The sequence below is a fragment of the Caenorhabditis elegans genome, chromosome IV (assembly GCF_000002985.6).
Source record: "Caenorhabditis elegans chromosome IV".
NCBI lineage: Eukaryota > Metazoa > Nematoda > Chromadorea > Rhabditida > Rhabditidae > Caenorhabditis > Caenorhabditis elegans.
The window spans coordinates 13,303,742-13,320,151 of NC_003282.8; the positions used below are offsets into that span (position 1 = coordinate 13,303,742).

The 16,410-nt window shown below is 34.1% G+C and overlaps 2 protein-coding genes across 3 annotated transcripts; both read left to right on the forward strand.

Moving 5' to 3' along the window:
• Y67H2A.7 (Peptidase M3A/M3B catalytic domain-containing protein) lies at positions 1-7,082 on the forward strand. Of its 2 annotated transcripts, NM_070157.6 has the most exons (9): positions 5-106; positions 153-242; positions 298-384; positions 1,921-2,243; positions 3,597-3,858; positions 3,911-4,054; positions 5,187-5,357; positions 5,583-5,780; positions 6,258-7,082. In NM_070157.6, the coding sequence occupies exons 1-9, from the start codon at positions 11-13 to the stop codon at positions 6,963-6,965; spliced, it is 2,079 nt and encodes a 692-aa protein (NP_502558.2). In that variant the 5' UTR covers positions 5-10; the 3' UTR covers positions 6,966-7,082. The 2 variants fall into 2 exon arrangements, with proteins under 2 accessions (NP_001380176.1, NP_502558.2); NM_001392427.1 differs by having other exon boundaries at positions 1-242; positions 6,258-7,057.
• Positions 7,083-11,902: 4,820 nt separating this feature from the next.
• fat-1 (Omega-3 fatty acid desaturase fat-1) lies at positions 11,903-15,070 on the forward strand. The gene is made up of 3 exons (NM_001028389.5): positions 11,903-12,396; positions 13,351-13,722; positions 14,521-15,070. Exons 1-3 carry the CDS (start codon positions 11,905-11,907, stop codon positions 14,863-14,865), a joined length of 1,209 nt encoding a protein of 402 aa, NP_001023560.1. The 5' UTR covers positions 11,903-11,904; the 3' UTR covers positions 14,866-15,070.
• The last annotated feature ends 1,340 nt before the right edge of the window (positions 15,071-16,410 follow it).

A 16,410-nucleotide genomic window follows, 5' to 3' on the forward strand; every position in this document is an offset into this window, starting at 1 on the left:
ACAGCACTAAATGCTTCGAAGTGTGATATTACGGCATAGTCGAACGATAAGCCGGAATAGCTGGGTGGCTAGAGCATTTCGAAGCGAGAAGGTCGACAAAGAAACGGTTTTTTTTTTCAAGAAAATGGATTTTTTTAAATTTAAAACTTCAGGGATTATTTGGAAATAAAAACTTGAAAACCGCAGAAAGTTTCAATGAATTACCGGCGGCAGTTAAAAAATCAACTGATGCTCTTATTCAGGTATTTAGGAGAGCTCTGAAATCCAATTGAAATCCTGTAAAATTCAAATTTTCAGGAGCTTCTAACCCCATCGCAGAATCCCAGAACTTCTATTCAAATTGTCGATGATATTTCGAATGAGATTTGCAAATCGGCGGATCTTGTAAGCTTCGCTTCGAAAAAAGTTCCCAAATTCAGAAGAACCACAAAAAAAAACGCGATTTTTGAGGCACCACGTTTTCAATATCTAGTCGGAAACAATGTCTACGAAAGCAAGATCTACAGTTTGGAGTTCTACGAAAACGAGAGCTACGCTATCAGGATCTGGCACCATGCCAACTGCGGTTTTCACAGTTTTCTCGAAGAAAATCGAAACAACGATGCTCCGATATCACGCATCGCGCGTTGTTTATCGTTTTCCAAAAGTTTTTATTTCAAAAAAAGCTTTTCTGAACGATAAACAACGCGAGCCGTGTAATATCGGAGCATCGTTTTTTCGATTTTCTTCGAGAAAACTGTGAAAACCGCAGTTGGCATGGTGCCAGATCCTGAAAACGTAGATCTTCGTTTCGTAGATCTTATTTTCGTAGATCTTGTTTCCGACTAGATCTTGAAAACGTGGTGTCTCACAAAAGGAGAGCAAATGGAAAAACAGAAGAAAAAAAACTTCAAAAAATGCGATTTTTAAATTTTGGCGAAATTTCCAGTTTGAATTTCCTCCAAAATTAGACACCACGCCCACTTCTTCTGATTGGTCGACAAGTGGGCGGAGCGAGTCTCTGATTGGTCCTAAAACCGTAAAAAAGTGAATTTTTTGGCTTTTTTGGTCTAGAAAAATCAATCTTACAAAATACTAAAAAAAAACCAAAAAAGTCTCTGTAGTTCTTATTTTCATGGGAATTCAAACAAGAATTTTGCTTTTTTTTGTCTGAAATTCAGAAAAACCACAATTTAAAAATCTAGAAAAACCGAAAAATTCATATTTTCGGCTACTTTCTAACTGTTTGAACTTCCAACCAATCAGCGACTTCGACCACGCCCATCTCTCCTGATTGGTTCGAGAGAAGGCGGGGCGAATCGAGGCACCACCGAAAGGATAACAGGTGAAAAAGGAGAAAAACGAAAAGGAGAATTACGAAACACAAAACCACGCCCATTTTTCAGTGCGGTGCGCAAGTTTTTGCAGAAACTTCTGCGAATTTTCATTTTCAAACGAAACAACGAAGCTCCGAAATAACGTATCGCGTGTTGTTTATCGTGAATGCGTTATTTCGGAGTTTCGTTGTTTCGTTTGAAAATGAAAATTCGCAGAAGTTTCTGAAAAAACTTGCGCACCGCACGAAAAATGGGCGTGGTTTTGTGTTCTCCTTCTCGTTTTTCTCCTTTTTCACCTGTTCTCCTTTCGGTGGTGCCTCGGCGAATCACGTGATGTATAAGAGTGTCTTATTTCGGTTTGATCTACGTAGATCTACAAAAAATGCGGGAAAAGAGACGCAGAGTTCTCAACTGATTTCGCATGGTTAAGAACGTGCTGACGTCACAATTTTTTGGGCGAAAAATTCCTTTTTTAGATCAAACCGTAATGGGACAGCTTGGCACCACGTGCAGACGCGAATCTCGTTTTTTTGTGGTTTTTCTGAATTTCAGACAATTTTGAAAATTTTAGGCTCTACGGTTACTGATATTTTCATATTTTCAGGCTGAATGTGTTCGTCAACTGCACAGTGAGCCCGAGTTCAGAAATGCGGCCGAAGATGTTTCCAGAAATTTCTGTGAGCTCGTTGAAAGCCTGAACACAAATACAGCACTATATCAGAAGCTTAAATCATCAGAAATCACTGAATCTTCAAGACTGGATGATGTTGATAAACGAACTCTCACCCTGTTGCTTGATGATTTTGAACAAAGTGGAGTACATTTGAAAGATAATCAAAAAGAGCAATTTGTGCAACTTTCCTCGGAGATTTTCGACGCTGGCGCTAGATTTCAACAGAATTGTGATCGGATTGTGTCTGTTGGAAAGTATGGATTTTTACAGTAATCAAATTTGGGAACAGATTTAATAAAATTGGAAAGAAAGAAAAATTGCTTAGTGCGAAATTCAGTAAACAAAAATCTGAGTTTTTTTTCTAAATCACTTGTAGTTTTTTTTTGCTCGAAAACCAAAAAAAAAGAAAAAAAAAAGTTTTTTCGCCAAAAAATGAAAAAAAAAACATGTTTTTAGTTTGAAAATTGGTTTTTAATTAAAGGTGGGGTACCGAAATCTGGGAAATATTTTTAATGGACTCCAAATGTTCCCCTGATTCCGAATATCTGAATGAAAAAAATCAAAAAAATTCCCTGATTTTATATTTGAGCTTGAAATTGCGATTTTCATTTGTGCCCCGGTTTCTTTTTTTCAAATACGCGCCGAAATAAATTATCCTTGGAGCGCGTTTGCCTTATTTAATTTTTTCCATATATTTTTACTTTTTTCAGTTTTTCAGCTATTTTCATTCATTTTTCTGATAATAAAATGTTAAATTGTCACGAAAGAATATATTTTTCAAAAAAAAACTTTAAAACACCACAAAAATGGATGAAAATAGCTGAAAAACTGAAAAAGTACAAATATATGAAGAAAATTAAATGAGACAAACGCGCTCCAAGGGTAATTTATTTCGGCGCGCATTGGAAAAAGCTCATGGGTACACAAATGAAAATCGTGATTTCAAGCTGAAATATAAAATCAGGGAAATTTTTTTGAATTTTTTCACTTAGATATTCGGAATCAGGGAACATTTGTAATCCATTAAAAATTTTTCCCAGATTTCGGTACTCCACCTTTTTAATTTTAATTATTTTGAGTGTAATTTTTTGTGGGAAAATGCTCAGTATTGCAGAATTTTTCTCTTTTTTCAAAGACAGATCAAGTCTCACACAAAAAATTTCAACAATAAAAACCATGATATTTGTTTGAATTTTGGACCAAAGTATGCCAAAAATCTCACAAAATTGTGCATTAAAGTTGGAAAAATTGAAATTGAACAAGTTTCACGGTTTTTTAATAATTTTTAAGGATGGAGTATCGAAAAATGGTGATTTAAAAAATATTTAAATTTTCTCAAAAAATTCCTTGTTTTTGAAAAACTTGGTAATTTACCAAAATTTTGACTGACTGAAATTCTAAAAAATCTCAAAATTATTGGAGTTTTTTATTATTATATTTTTTGCGCGCCGAGGTGTGTCGTTTTTTGTTTTTTCAATGTTTTTTTTAGGGAAAATCAAAAAATCGAGAAAATATATTTTTTTTGAAAAAATCGAAAAACCGACACCCTTGGCCGAAAGTTTTTCAAAAATCTAGTGAAATTACGAGACTTTTCCTTGAAATTTCAGATTCGATCAAGCAAAATACGGACTTCCATCACAAATCTACACGCCAGTCTCCAACTCACTTGATAGATCAAAACGAAAAATGGTGTACAACACGTTTTATAGACATGATGACATTCAAGAATCATATCTTCAACATTTAATATCATCCAGGCATCAACTTTCACAGCTCACAGGATTCGAATCATTTGCTCATCGAGCTCAACGAAATTCTCTTCTCGAGAATTATGATACAGTTCGAAGTTTTTTATGGGGAGTTGTGGAGGTTTGTCGGTTGCACAGCCAGCTGATTTTAAAATAATCTGAAAAATTTTTAGAAATGTCGTGGAGCATTCGAAAAAGAGCTGGCAGTGTTGATTGATGTTTCAGCTCAATGCAGTCAACAGGATAATAATAATGGAAATAATGAAATTTCGACGATTGCTGAACATGATTTGGGATTCCTTATGCACTTGTATAGGGTATATTATACACATCCGACGCGAAAGTATAGCAGCATGTCTCGACGCGATTGGAATATTTTTGTGCATTGTGCCTTTGAGGGCTACTGTAGTAATTTTGAACTTCGCGGAAATATAAATGTGAAAAATGGAAAAATAAAAAGAATTTCGGTTTTTTTTTCTAAAGAATTTCGGTTTTTTTTCGGTTTTGAAGAACTTTTTTTTTTAAAAATTTTTTATAATTTGAAACCAACTTATTTCTGGTGAATTCTACATTTTTCCTCGATTTATCATTTTTCAAAAATCGTAAAATTAAAAAAAAAAATTTTAAAATCAAAAAAAAAATCAATTTTTAGTGATTTTTTCGAGAAATTTTTTCTAATTGTAATTTTTTGGACTCTTTTTTTTCGATTTTTTGCTTTTTCAGAAATTTTATTTTTTCGGTGTTTTTTCAGAGAAAAGCAAAAATCAGAAATTTACACACTTTTAAAAATAAAAATGTGCATTTAAGGAGTACTGTAGTTCCCGTTGTCCTTTTTTTCTAATTTTCACGAACTCAACCGGAAAAAAATTTTAATTGGAAATATAACAAGATTTTCGTTTTTTTCTTTTTTTGGAAAATTAAGCTAAAAATTAAAAAAATTTTTTGATTAATTTGGTAATTTTTCAAAAATTAGGATATAAATTATGTGGTAAATTCTACGTTTTTACAGAAAAATAAAAAAATTTTAAATCGAAAATTCTCCAAATTTCGGGATTTTTTTTGGGTTTTTTAAAGAATTTTTTTCAGAGGAAATAGAAAAAATATGAAAATTGAAAAATCGTAGAAAAAATGTGTTTTTTTAACGGAAAAATTCGGGCCTTTAGTTTTGGAAAAATTGATTTAAAATATATTTCAAAAATTAAGAAATGGCCGAAAAAAAAGAAAATTTTAAATTTTTCAAACAAAAAAAATTAAATTACGAATTTTCCTTGAAAAAAGGTACCTAAAAATGAGTAAAAATGTAAAAAAAATCATGACAAAAAAAACTACTACAGTACTCCTTAAAGGCGCACACTCTTTTTCGCCGAAAATTTTGTTTCGCTCCGAGACCTGGTACCGTATTTTTGAGTTCATATAAAATTTTGTAACCTTTTTTTGGCATTTTTCCAGGAAAGCGCCTACGATATTGCACAAGTTTCACAGCAATCATCTCCATTTTTTACTTTTAATTCCATTTGGAATGGATTTTCCACGTTGACACAAAGATTATATGGTGTTCGATTGATTGAGGAACCATTGATTAGTGGAGAAATGTGGAATTCTTCAGGAGTCATGAAATTGGTCCGTTTTCAACCGAAAATATGGTCTCGGCACGAACAGAATATCTTGAAATAAAAGCTAAATTTATGTGTGCGCCTTTAAAAGTACAGTAACCCACCCATTGGGAAACACTGTAGTCTTAAAGGGGCACGCATACATTTAGTTTTGATTTAAGGATATTGATATTTTGTTCGTGGCGGGACCCGGTTTGGTATGAAAATTATTATAATATTTAAAAATTTTCAGCAAGCAGTCGACGAGCAGAACAACGAGCTCGGTGTGATCTACGTGGATGTTTCAATTCGACCGGAAAAAGCTGTCGGAGACTGTCATTATACTGTTCGTTGCTCCAAACAGCTTTCTGATGGCACGTGGCAAATGCCAATTTTGGTACTTTCTCTCGGATTGGTGGATGGTCATAGCAGCCAATGGAGAAATTCTAGGGTTCGTTTTTTGAACATAAAACAACTGAAAAAATGCGTTATTTTCCGACCAATTAGCGCCTAGGCACGCCCAGCTTTTAGCCAATCGGGGGAATGGGGCGGAGTCGGACTCGCTGATTGGTCGGAAGATTTTATTTTTAAATGAAATTCAAAATTACCGCACTGTTAAAGGAAATTTTCCAATTTTCAGCATATTTTAGTCGATTTTTCGAAAAAATAAAAAATGTATTTCAATACAATTTTTATTTGTCTTGAATAATCCCGTCATGAGTTCTATTTGATTTCCCTCCGAAATGAAAACTTCAGACCAATCAGCGCCTAGACATGCCCAGTTCTTGAACCAATCAATCGAATGGGGCGGAGCCGGGGTCGCTGATTGGTCGGAAATTAATATTTTGAAAAAAAAAAAACAAAAATCAGACCTTTTTCGAATTAAAAAAAAAATTTAAGTCTGAAAAATTAAAAATTAAATTTTCAGGTGAGCTTCCACTCTGCAGAAACCATGTTCCACGAGCTCGGACACGCAATGCACAGTATTCTCGGCAGGACCAAGTACCAACACGTAGCTGGAACAAGATGCCCTCAGGACTTTTCGGAGATTCCATCGAATCTTATGGAGTACTTCTTCAGTGACTTGGGAGTCATGACAGATATTATCAGAAGAACTGATCGACCTGAAGAGCAACTTTCGATTGAATCAGCTGCAACTCTACTAGCTTCCAGACACTCGTTCACAGCTATCGAGACAGTTCAGCAGGCTGCATATGGGCTTTACGATTTGGAAGTTCACGGTCCGATTGCTGCACCACAGATTGCTTCGGGAAGAATGACAACTACAGAACTATTCCATGATATTATGAACAAAACAATGCCACACATTCAAAGATCCCCGGATTCGGCATTCCAGCATCGGTTCCATCACACTGTTCAATATGGTGCAAAGTACTACTCATATCTTGTGGCCCGTGCTTCTGCTTGTCTCATCTGGCAACAGAGATTCCTGAATGACCCATTCTCACGGAAATGGGGAGATTGTTGGGCCGAAGTTCAATCACATGGAGGTGGACATCATCCTGCTGTTCTATTGGAGAAGATTCTTGGCTTCAGGCCAACGGAAAATGATTTAACGCAGGCACTCTCGAAGGAATCTCAACATTTGGCGAATCTCGATGCGGTTACTGTATAAATGGGTTCAAGACGCATATATAAATGAGTCTTAGATGTCTTAAGTTAGATGTTAACTGTGAATATTATAGCATATGCTTTTTTTCAACCTTTCTAATGAACTTTTTAATTTCAAAAATCTTGCCTTTTTTTAACATTTTCTTGAAACATTGGCTGAATGGAATGGGCTTGTTTGTATTTTAAAGCGACACAACTGAATAAGTATGATGGTATCCAAAAACTTTAGAAAAATTTGAAGTACATATTTATCGTATTTCATCTGAGGAAAGAGGCCATTTTTTAATATTTTGCCTATAAATGGTAGTTTTCATTAAATAATAAAATACGCACTAAAAGGTAGGTAGATGAATTTTCGTAACTTTGAAAATTCATAAATCTCTTGAAAGTAACTTTTTTTGAAATGTCTTTCAGAAACTTTGTAGTAAATTTTAAGCTCTTTCAGAATATACCAACAATATTCCAGTAGGTACAAGAAGCTTCACGTAGTTACAGAAATAGTACATTTTCAGCCCTACCTTTTAGTGCGTATTTTATTATTTAATGAAAACTACCATTTATAGGCAAAAATAGATGAATTTTCGTAACTTTGAAAATTCATAAATCTCTTATAAGTAACAATCATTAAAATTTCAAAACTTTCGAAAAATATCAAATTCCAGTGAAGATTCCAAAAAATTAAGTGAATTTCTGTGCAAAAAAAGTTCTCATGCTTCAACAAAGTCAGTTTATTGTATTCAGAGCGGGAATATGTAGTATTTTATGAGTTTAAATAAGCACAAGTCTAAAAACCAGGCCTGTAACATTTATTAACGACCGCGGGTCTCGCAGCGACTTTTGGGATTTATTGAGTTACAGGTATGCGCCTTTAAACATATACAGTAACTCAGACTTTGGAAAAATTTCTTTCTTTCTCGGTTTTCTTCAGTTTTCGTGTAATTTTCTTGTTTTTTTTTTCAGAAATTGATTTCAAGCATTGAAAATGTTATTCTAATAATTTTTTACTTGAAAACCGTCACAAAACAACAAATTCTTGAGGAATTTTCGAAAAAATTCATAAATTGCTTCCAATTTCTATGCAAAAAAGTTTACTCCCATTTTCTTCTGCAGCAAGCGCATCCGATTTCCTCAATTGAGGGCGCCGAATAGAGACGCAGACAAATAGGCGGTACGGTCAGGGTGCAGAGGACGCTCTCTCCGCTTACCAACTGTTCACATCCAAATTCTTTTTTTTTTGGCCTAAAATCTCGATTTGAACAACTTCAAAGTTTAAAGAATGCTCCAAATGTTACTCCATTAATTCTTTTTTCTCCGTTGTGACCTTTTCTCTAAATCTCTCTCATTTTTTTATGGGCCGCCCATTCATATCCGAGCAGAATAGAGCTAATTCATGGCAATTCTTTCTCCTCTTCAGATTTTTTTGCGCCTATAGATGTTTCTTTTTCTTTTCTTATTCCTTTTTCACCATCTTCTCCACAAACAAATCCTAAAAAACAGAATCATTTGAGACTTTTTCAGTTTTTTTTTGTCTCTTCTCTTCAAAACTTTACTTTTGTTTTTTCACTGACTCTTCATCTTTTGTTCACAATTTTTAAAGCTTTTCAGAAATGTATTCTTTGAAGACGCAGTACTGAATAGCCGGAATATAACTGTAAAATTCATTTTTAATTTTGCAAAAAAGAGCGAATTTTTTGAATTCCCGCGAAAGAAAATGGTCTAGTTTTGCCTTTTTTTTTCTGCAATATTTAACTTGAAACACCGTTTTGCAAGTTTTCAGGCTTTTTCTGCAAAAACATCAGGATAAAATGTGAAATTATCGGTTTTTAGGCCTGAAAATTCTGGGTTTCGCATCAAATTAGTAGCTGCGCGGAATTCAAAAATAATTTTTGAAAAAGCTCGCTCATTTATTAAATTTTGCAAAATCGAAAAAAAATCGGCTTAAAGAATTTTTTTATTGTTTTATTGAACTCAAAGTTATCTGAAAACGCCGAATTTTGTAATGAAACTTCTTGAAAACTTCTCAAAAAAAAGTTATGATGGCTCAAAAAATGACCTAAAATTAGTTAAAATTTGAAATTTGACCGACTTGTCAATCGCAGTGGCTGGAATCTAATTTTTTTGAAATCACCGTCAAATTTTGGGTTTAGAGATTTTTAAACTTTTCACCAAATCCCTTCGTCCATCAACTTTAAAATACCTAAATCAAGTTGAAAACGCAAGATAATTACATTGTATACTCAAAATTTGACGGTGATTTCAAAAAATTAGTTTCCAGCCGCTTGACAAGTCGGTCAAATTTCAAATTTTAACTAATATTAGGTCATTTTTTGAGCCACCATAACTTTTTTTTTGAGAAGTTTTCAAGAAGTTTCATTATGAAATTCGGTGTTTTCAGGCAATTTTGAGTCTAATAAAGCAATCGACTACACCACCTTTAACAGTTATATTCGGTCCATTTTCTAACATACTCCACCTTCAAACTTATTTCGACTGTCTCTCTCTCTCTGTACTTTCAGTGAAACCGAAATCATAAATGTCACTGATAAGTAGAATGGTCTTATAAATGTCCTCTAGGTGTACTCTGCCGCCGTCTCACAGACCTTTTTCTTTTTTCATTCAAATCGCCGCCTCGGCACACCAATTTTTCTTCTTCCGCCCAACAAGAAAAAACGAGAAAAAAAAAGATTTGGTCTCTGGAGAGAGGACACGTCCGCTCTGAAGCGACGCTGCTCTCACAATTTGCACAAATTGTTCCGTTTTCTTCTTCCACAACGGCACGTTTTTATTCTCCGAATTTTGGAGTTTTTCCAGTTGTTCTCTTGACTTATCATTTGTGTTATGGTTGCAGCAGAAACCCCTTGTTAGAGCGAGTAGACGTCTAGAGTCTATATCATGATAAATTCGAACATCTAGATTTGATTAGCTAACGAATAGAGATCTCATACTTCCTCGTCAGAAGCAGCATACATTTTTCTGAGAACTCGTTCTGTTCCTGCTCACTTTGTAGTTTTTTGTTCCGGATTTTAATTTCGAAATTTGAAAAAAAAACTGAAGTTTTAGCACAACTTTGAACACAAAATATTGCTATTGCTTCTACATTTGAGAACAAAAATTTAATGCATAAAATGGAAAATGAAAACGGATATTTAGTGTTTAACTTGCTAATATAATGTTAAAGAGCACATTAAAATTTTCAGAAAAAATTTCCTCAGAAATACCGAAAAAAGTTTAGTTTTGAAAGCTTTTTTCGGGTTCTTAACGTTTTTTTGTTGAAGTTTCCAGAAATACTTAGTAGTATCTTGAAAGTTCATTAAAATTTTCGCTTCCAGCATAACGAAAATAAAAAACCAAAGTCTTCGACGATTTTTCTCTTAAACATTATATCACTCTTTGTAGGCTCAATTTTTCAATAATTTAGCTGTAATATTTTATTTTTTGAATCTCTTTTGCACTACCTAGAAGTTGACAGAAAAATCCAAATCTAGATGTTTGAAGTTCTCATCTCACTCAGGCATGCAATAGTCGGTTCAAAGTTTCCAATAATTTTTTATCAGTTCTTTGTAGGTTCCAATCTCTCTTGCATTAGCGTTCTTTGTTCCAAACCCTGACAGTTGTTCGTTATCAAACACACACAAAAATTTCTAGTGCAGCGTCAAGTGATACTGTCGCTCTCTAAATCATGGAAATATGAGAGACCCATATAAATTCATATCAATCACGAAACGAGTGCGTGGCAAACGATAAGAGATTGTGTTCTGATGAAGCTTTATAGTCGGCTCTCAGTGGGCTGGGCACGACACTGATAAACACATCTGATATTTTTGCCGCTGCCGAGAAGCATAGCTTTCTGTAACTTTATTGTTTGTCGCTTTTCGTTCCGACTCTGCATAGAACGAGTCTTCCGCTTCCCTTGAGCCGTCATCTATACACCCAAACTAATCCATCTATAGAGGCATACATTCACTCTGCTGAGCAAGACTGCGGGCATGCATAACAAAAATGCTTCTCCGTTATTTTTCAGCTGCTCATCATGTGAAGGCTTTCATGAATGCTCTTAGGTCTCGCCGCACGGGCAACGAGTTACTGTAACTCGTGTCGATTTACGGGCCGTTATTTCATCATTTTTTTTTCTAAATTAAATTTTGAATTTAAATTAAGAATACAAAAATAGGCATTATTTTTCGATTTTTTATTTTAATTAAAATTTAATTTGGAAAAGTATAATATGATGAAATATTTAGCTGCCCGAAAATCGACACGAGTTACAGTATCTAGTTGCCCGCGTGGCGAGACCTATGCGCGTAAGATATGGCGAAATTGGCCAACTTCAAACAACTATGTAAAATAAATTTCACACGGCAATTCTTAATTTAAAGGTGGAGTAGCGAAATCTGGGAAATATTTTTAAATTACTCCAAATTTGCCCCTGATTCCGAATATCTATGTCGAAAAATTCAAAAAAATTTCCCTGATTTTATATTTCGGCTGAAAATCGCGATTTTCATTTCAAGCTGAAATATAAAATCAGGGAAATTTTGTCGAATTTTTTGACATAGATATTCGGAATCAGGGGCAAATTTGGAGTCATTTAAAAATATTTCCCAGATTTCGCTACTCCACCTTTAATTGAAGTGCCAATTTTCGAGAAGTTACACGTGGAGTCAGAAAGTCCCATTTTGTTTTGATCTTCGAAAAATGCGGGAGAAGAGACGCAGACATCTCATCTGATTTCCAATGGTTGAGAGCGTGCTGACGTCACAATTTATATTCCGGCATTTTTCGTAGATCAAACCGCAATGAGACTGGCTTACACCACGTGAAGTTACGCATTTTAATTTTCATTATCTATTTTTAAAACTAAAACCTTATATATTTCTGCCGTTTTCCTTTTTTCTCTCTCCATCATTCAAACTTTGAATTTCTAATTTTCAATAATTTCAGGTATGGTCGCTCATTCCTCAGAAGGGTTATCCGCCACGGCTCCGGTCACCGGCGGAGATGTTCTGGTTGATGCTCGTGCATCTCTTGAAGAAAAGGAGGCTCCACGTGATGTGAATGCAAACACTAAACAGGCCACCACTGAAGAGCCACGCATCCAATTACCAACTGTGGATGCTTTCCGTCGTGCAATTCCAGCACACTGTTTCGAAAGAGATCTCGTTAAATCAATCAGATATTTGGTGCAAGACTTTGCGGCACTCACAATTCTCTACTTTGCTCTTCCAGCTTTTGAGTACTTTGGATTGTTTGGTTACTTGGTTTGGAACATTTTTATGGGAGTTTTTGGATTCGCGTTGTTCGTCGTTGGACACGATTGTCTTCATGGATCATTCTCTGATAATCAGAATCTCAATGATTTCATTGGACATATCGCCTTCTCACCACTCTTCTCTCCATACTTCCCATGGCAGAAAAGTCACAAGCTTCACCATGCTGTTAGTTTTTTAGTATGAACTCATGGTTCTGGGTTTTTGCTTAAACCGACTTTGAAAAAAAGGAAAAATTCCGAAAAAAAAATTATATCGAGTTGAATTGTTGATTTTGTCAAATTTTAAGTCGGAAGAAGAGCTGGCTTTTTTTGTTCAAAAAAACACGAAAAATGTGGTAATATTATTTGAAAAACGTTTTTTTGAGAAATTGATCAAAATTGCACTTTTGGAAAAAATGTGAAATTTATCAACTTTTCAGTATATCTGATATTGTCGTTTTTCTTTTCGTAAAAATGCGACAAATAATGTTTTAACGACAAAAAAAGCGAAAAAAATTCAAAAAAAAAACTCGAAATGATAAAAAGAGTTAAATTTGGATTTTTTTTTTTCACTTTTTTCGTGTTTTTGACCAAAAAAATTTCCGCTTCCGAAAAAAAAAACGGATTCAGATCTGCAGCAAGGCTGTCATTTTTCGATTTTTCGATGTTTTTCGATGTTTTTCGGTGAAAATCGAAAAATCGAAAAATCAAAAAATTGATAATCGAAAATTTTTCGATTTTTCGATTTTCAAAAGTCGAAAAATCAAAAAAAAAATTGTTCAGAAAATTAACCATAAACTATGATTTTTTTATCTAATTTTGTTATATTGATAAAATAAACATTAAAATTTCTTCTAAAAGGAAGAATAACGGCCAAAATATTAGGCTAATTTTTGAAAAATCGAAAAAACGAAAAACGAAAAATTTTCGTTTTTCGATTTTCTGAAAAAAATCAAAAAACCGACACCGTTGCTGCAGAGCAGCTACTACAACTTGAAAAAGTTTACAAATTTGGAGATTTTTTCAAAATTTGGCTCTTTTTTCAGAAATTTCACCCGCAAGAAGTCGCGCCAAAAAAAATCCGCAAACTCTACTCCTATGAATGTTCAAATTAAATTTTAAAAAACCCCCAAATTTGCAGTTCACCAACCACATTGACAAAGATCATGGACACGTGTGGATTCAGGATAAGGATTGGGAAGCAATGCCATCATGGAAAAGATGGTTCAATCCAATTCCATTCTCTGGATGGCTTAAATGGTTCCCAGTGTACACTTTATTCGGTTTCTGTGATGGATCTCACTTCTGGCCATACTCTTCACTTTTTGTTCGTAACTCTGAACGTGTTCAATGTGTAATCTCTGGAATCTGTTGCTGTGTGTGTGCATATATTGCTCTAACAATTGCTGGATCATATTCCAATTGGTTCTGGTACTATTGGGTTCCACTTTCTTTCTTCGGATTGATGCTCGTCATTGTTACCTATTTGCAACATGTCGATGATGTCGCTGAGGTGAGAGAAATTTGAAAAATTATGCATTTTTTTCTAAAATTGACAAATTAAAATTTCTGAGAAGGTGATCGAAATTGTTGAAAAATGTCGAAATTGGTTAAAAAAATGTGATCAATTTTTTTTGTCAATTTCAGACATTTTTCAACAATTTCGATTTTCGGATAATTAAAAAAATTTTCCGATTTTTCGAAAAAAAATTCGAAAAAAACTGAGAATATTCGGCATTTTCTCCTTTTTGAAAAAATTATATTTAAACAAAATTATATTTTAAAAAATTGAATCTTACTGTAAATTTTCTAAACATTTTTTTCGATTTTACGAAAAATCAAAAAAAATTTTTTTTTTTTTCATTTTTCGATTTTCCCTGCAAAAAAAAAACGAGAAAATCGGGCAAAAATGCCGATAATTGGTTATTTTACACGTTTTTCGGTTGAAAAAATACTGGAAAAGGTGTGAAATCACCCATTTTAGCGAGAAACTTTGGAATCCTGAAAGAATATGAATTCACGCTTGTCCTCGTGGAGTACACGAGTTCGTAAATCTACACAATTCTTAAAGGGACATATACTTATGAAAATGGACTAAAAATGTCGAAAATAAAAAAAAATTACTATTATTTTTCGACTTAAAAAAAAAATAAATAACCCCAATAGGGCTGGAAATTTTCGCTTTTTTTTGAAACATCACAAGAATCAAGAAAAAGTGTTAATTTTTTTTGGTTTTTTGGGAAGAAAAACGTAGTTTTTCGGGTTCAAAAAAAAGTTATCTGAAATATGAAAAAAAAAGATGAATTTTCAGGTGTACGAGGCTGATGAATGGAGCTTCGTCCGTGGACAAACCCAAACCATCGATCGTTACTATGGACTCGGATTGGACACAACGATGCACCATATCACAGACGGACACGTTGCCCATCACTTCTTCAACAAAATCCCACATTACCATCTCATCGAAGCAACCGAAGGTGTCAAAAAGGTCTTGGAGCCGTTGTCCGACACCCAATACGGGTACAAATCTCAAGTGAACTACGATTTCTTTGCCCGTTTCCTGTGGTTCAACTACAAGCTCGACTATCTCGTTCACAAGACCGCCGGAATCATGCAATTCCGAACAACTCTCGAGGAGAAGGCAAAGGCCAAGTAAAAGAATATCCCGTGCCGTTCTAGAGTACAACAACAACTTCTGCGTTTTCACCGGTTTTGCTCTAATTGCAATTTTTCTTTGTTCTATATATATTTTTTTGCTTTTTAATTTTATTCTCTCTAAAAAACTTCTACTTTTCAGTGCGTTGAATGCATAAAGCCATAACTCTTTTTTTTTCTAAATGATAATGAACTTTATCATCACTACACAGGTTTGCCGCAATTGACGGTCTGATTGCACTTTGTCCTGAGATGTCTGTGCTGCTTCACACTGTCGCATCTTCCGACTGATTATGAACGTTATCATACCATTTTCATTGGGGTCATTGATAGTTCTTTGCTTCCCGATTTCTTCTAGTTTAAACATTTGGATTCTGGTGTTGTTTTTTTAATTTCTTTGTTGTTGTAGCATTGTAGTTTGTTTTTCTTTGGACATTGATCTAGATCAGACATCTGAAGGCGTTTTGCAGGAACTTATTTAGTAGTACTGTAGAATGATAAGCAACATATTAGAGGATCACTACAGTTCTGTGAATGCGTATTGCACGACATATTTGACGAGCAAAATATCTCGTAGCGAAAACTACAGTAATTGACTACTGTAGCGCTTGTGTCGATTTACGGGCTCGATTTTCGAAAATATTTTTGTTTTCGAATTTTGAATGAGATTTTCAGTTTTTCTTATGTTAGTATTTTTTTTGTCTTTTCTATGAAAAATTGTAAATCGCATTCGAAATTAGATTTAAAAAAATTTTCGAAAATCGAGCCCGTAAATCGACACAAGCGCTACATTGCCCATTTATAGAGTTACTGTAGTTGGATATTTTGCGCGTCAGATATGTTGTGCAATCGGCATTCTCAGAATTTAGTAATTCCGTAATATGGTTTAATATCTTTACTGATCAGCAGGAGTTCAACGGAGCGCGATTGCGACTTTTTGTAAATTCACATTATTTATATTATTGTTTTAGACTAGGTAGCAAAAATCGAGGTTACCACGACACTTCTATATTAAAAAAGATTCCATTTTAGTTTAGTGTCCTCTGGTTATCTAGAAAATTAAAAAAAACAATATCGATTAGGAATTGAGGAATATTTAGAAAACTAGAAGTGGCACGTGGTGTCAGAGAGTCTCATTTGGGCTTGATCTACTTAGATCTACAAAAATGCGGGAGAAGAGACGCAGAGTTCTCAACTGATTTCGCATGGTTAAGAACGTGGTGACGTCACATTTTTTTGAGCGAAAATTCCCGCATTTTTTGTAGATCAAGCCGTAATGAGACAGCCTGGCACCATGTGAAGTGGTAGCGAAAAGTTTCCGATTTCCAAATCATAACAATTTATTTAGTGACGCAACTTTAAAAAAAACTTGAAAAAAAATTTACAAATGTACAGAAATAAATTAAATTTTTCGCGTCAAAAACAAGAAAGAATCAATTCTTATCGCAAAGGTCAATCAATCAATAATCAAAATCAATAAATCAATAAGAAGAAAATGAATTCATTAATCGATAATTCAATCTTCAAAGTGATCGATTTGAATTGA

What these genes read in the sequence shown, in the direction of transcription:
- Y67H2A.7 (NM_070157.6), top strand. Translation starts at nt 11, where the DNA reads ATGCTTCGAAGTGTGATATTACGGCATAGTCGAACGATAAGCCGGAAT. An exon ending in TTTGCAAATCGGCGGATCTT is followed by an intron (nt 385 to 1,920) that starts GTAAGCTTCGCT and finishes TCATATTTTCAG; the next exon opens with GCTGAATGTGTTCGTCAACT. An exon ending in CTTCAGGAGTCATGAAATTG is followed by an intron (nt 5,358 to 5,582) that starts GTCCGTTTTCAA and finishes AAAAATTTTCAG; the next exon opens with CAAGCAGTCGACGAGCAGAA.
- fat-1 (NM_001028389.5), top strand. Translation starts at nt 11,905, where the DNA reads ATGGTCGCTCATTCCTCAGAAGGGTTATCCGCCACGGCTCCGGTCACC. An exon ending in GTCACAAGCTTCACCATGCT is followed by an intron (nt 12,397 to 13,350) that starts GTTAGTTTTTTA and finishes CCAAATTTGCAG; the next exon opens with TTCACCAACCACATTGACAA. An exon ending in ATGTCGATGATGTCGCTGAG is followed by an intron (nt 13,723 to 14,520) that starts GTGAGAGAAATT and finishes ATGAATTTTCAG; the next exon opens with GTGTACGAGGCTGATGAATG.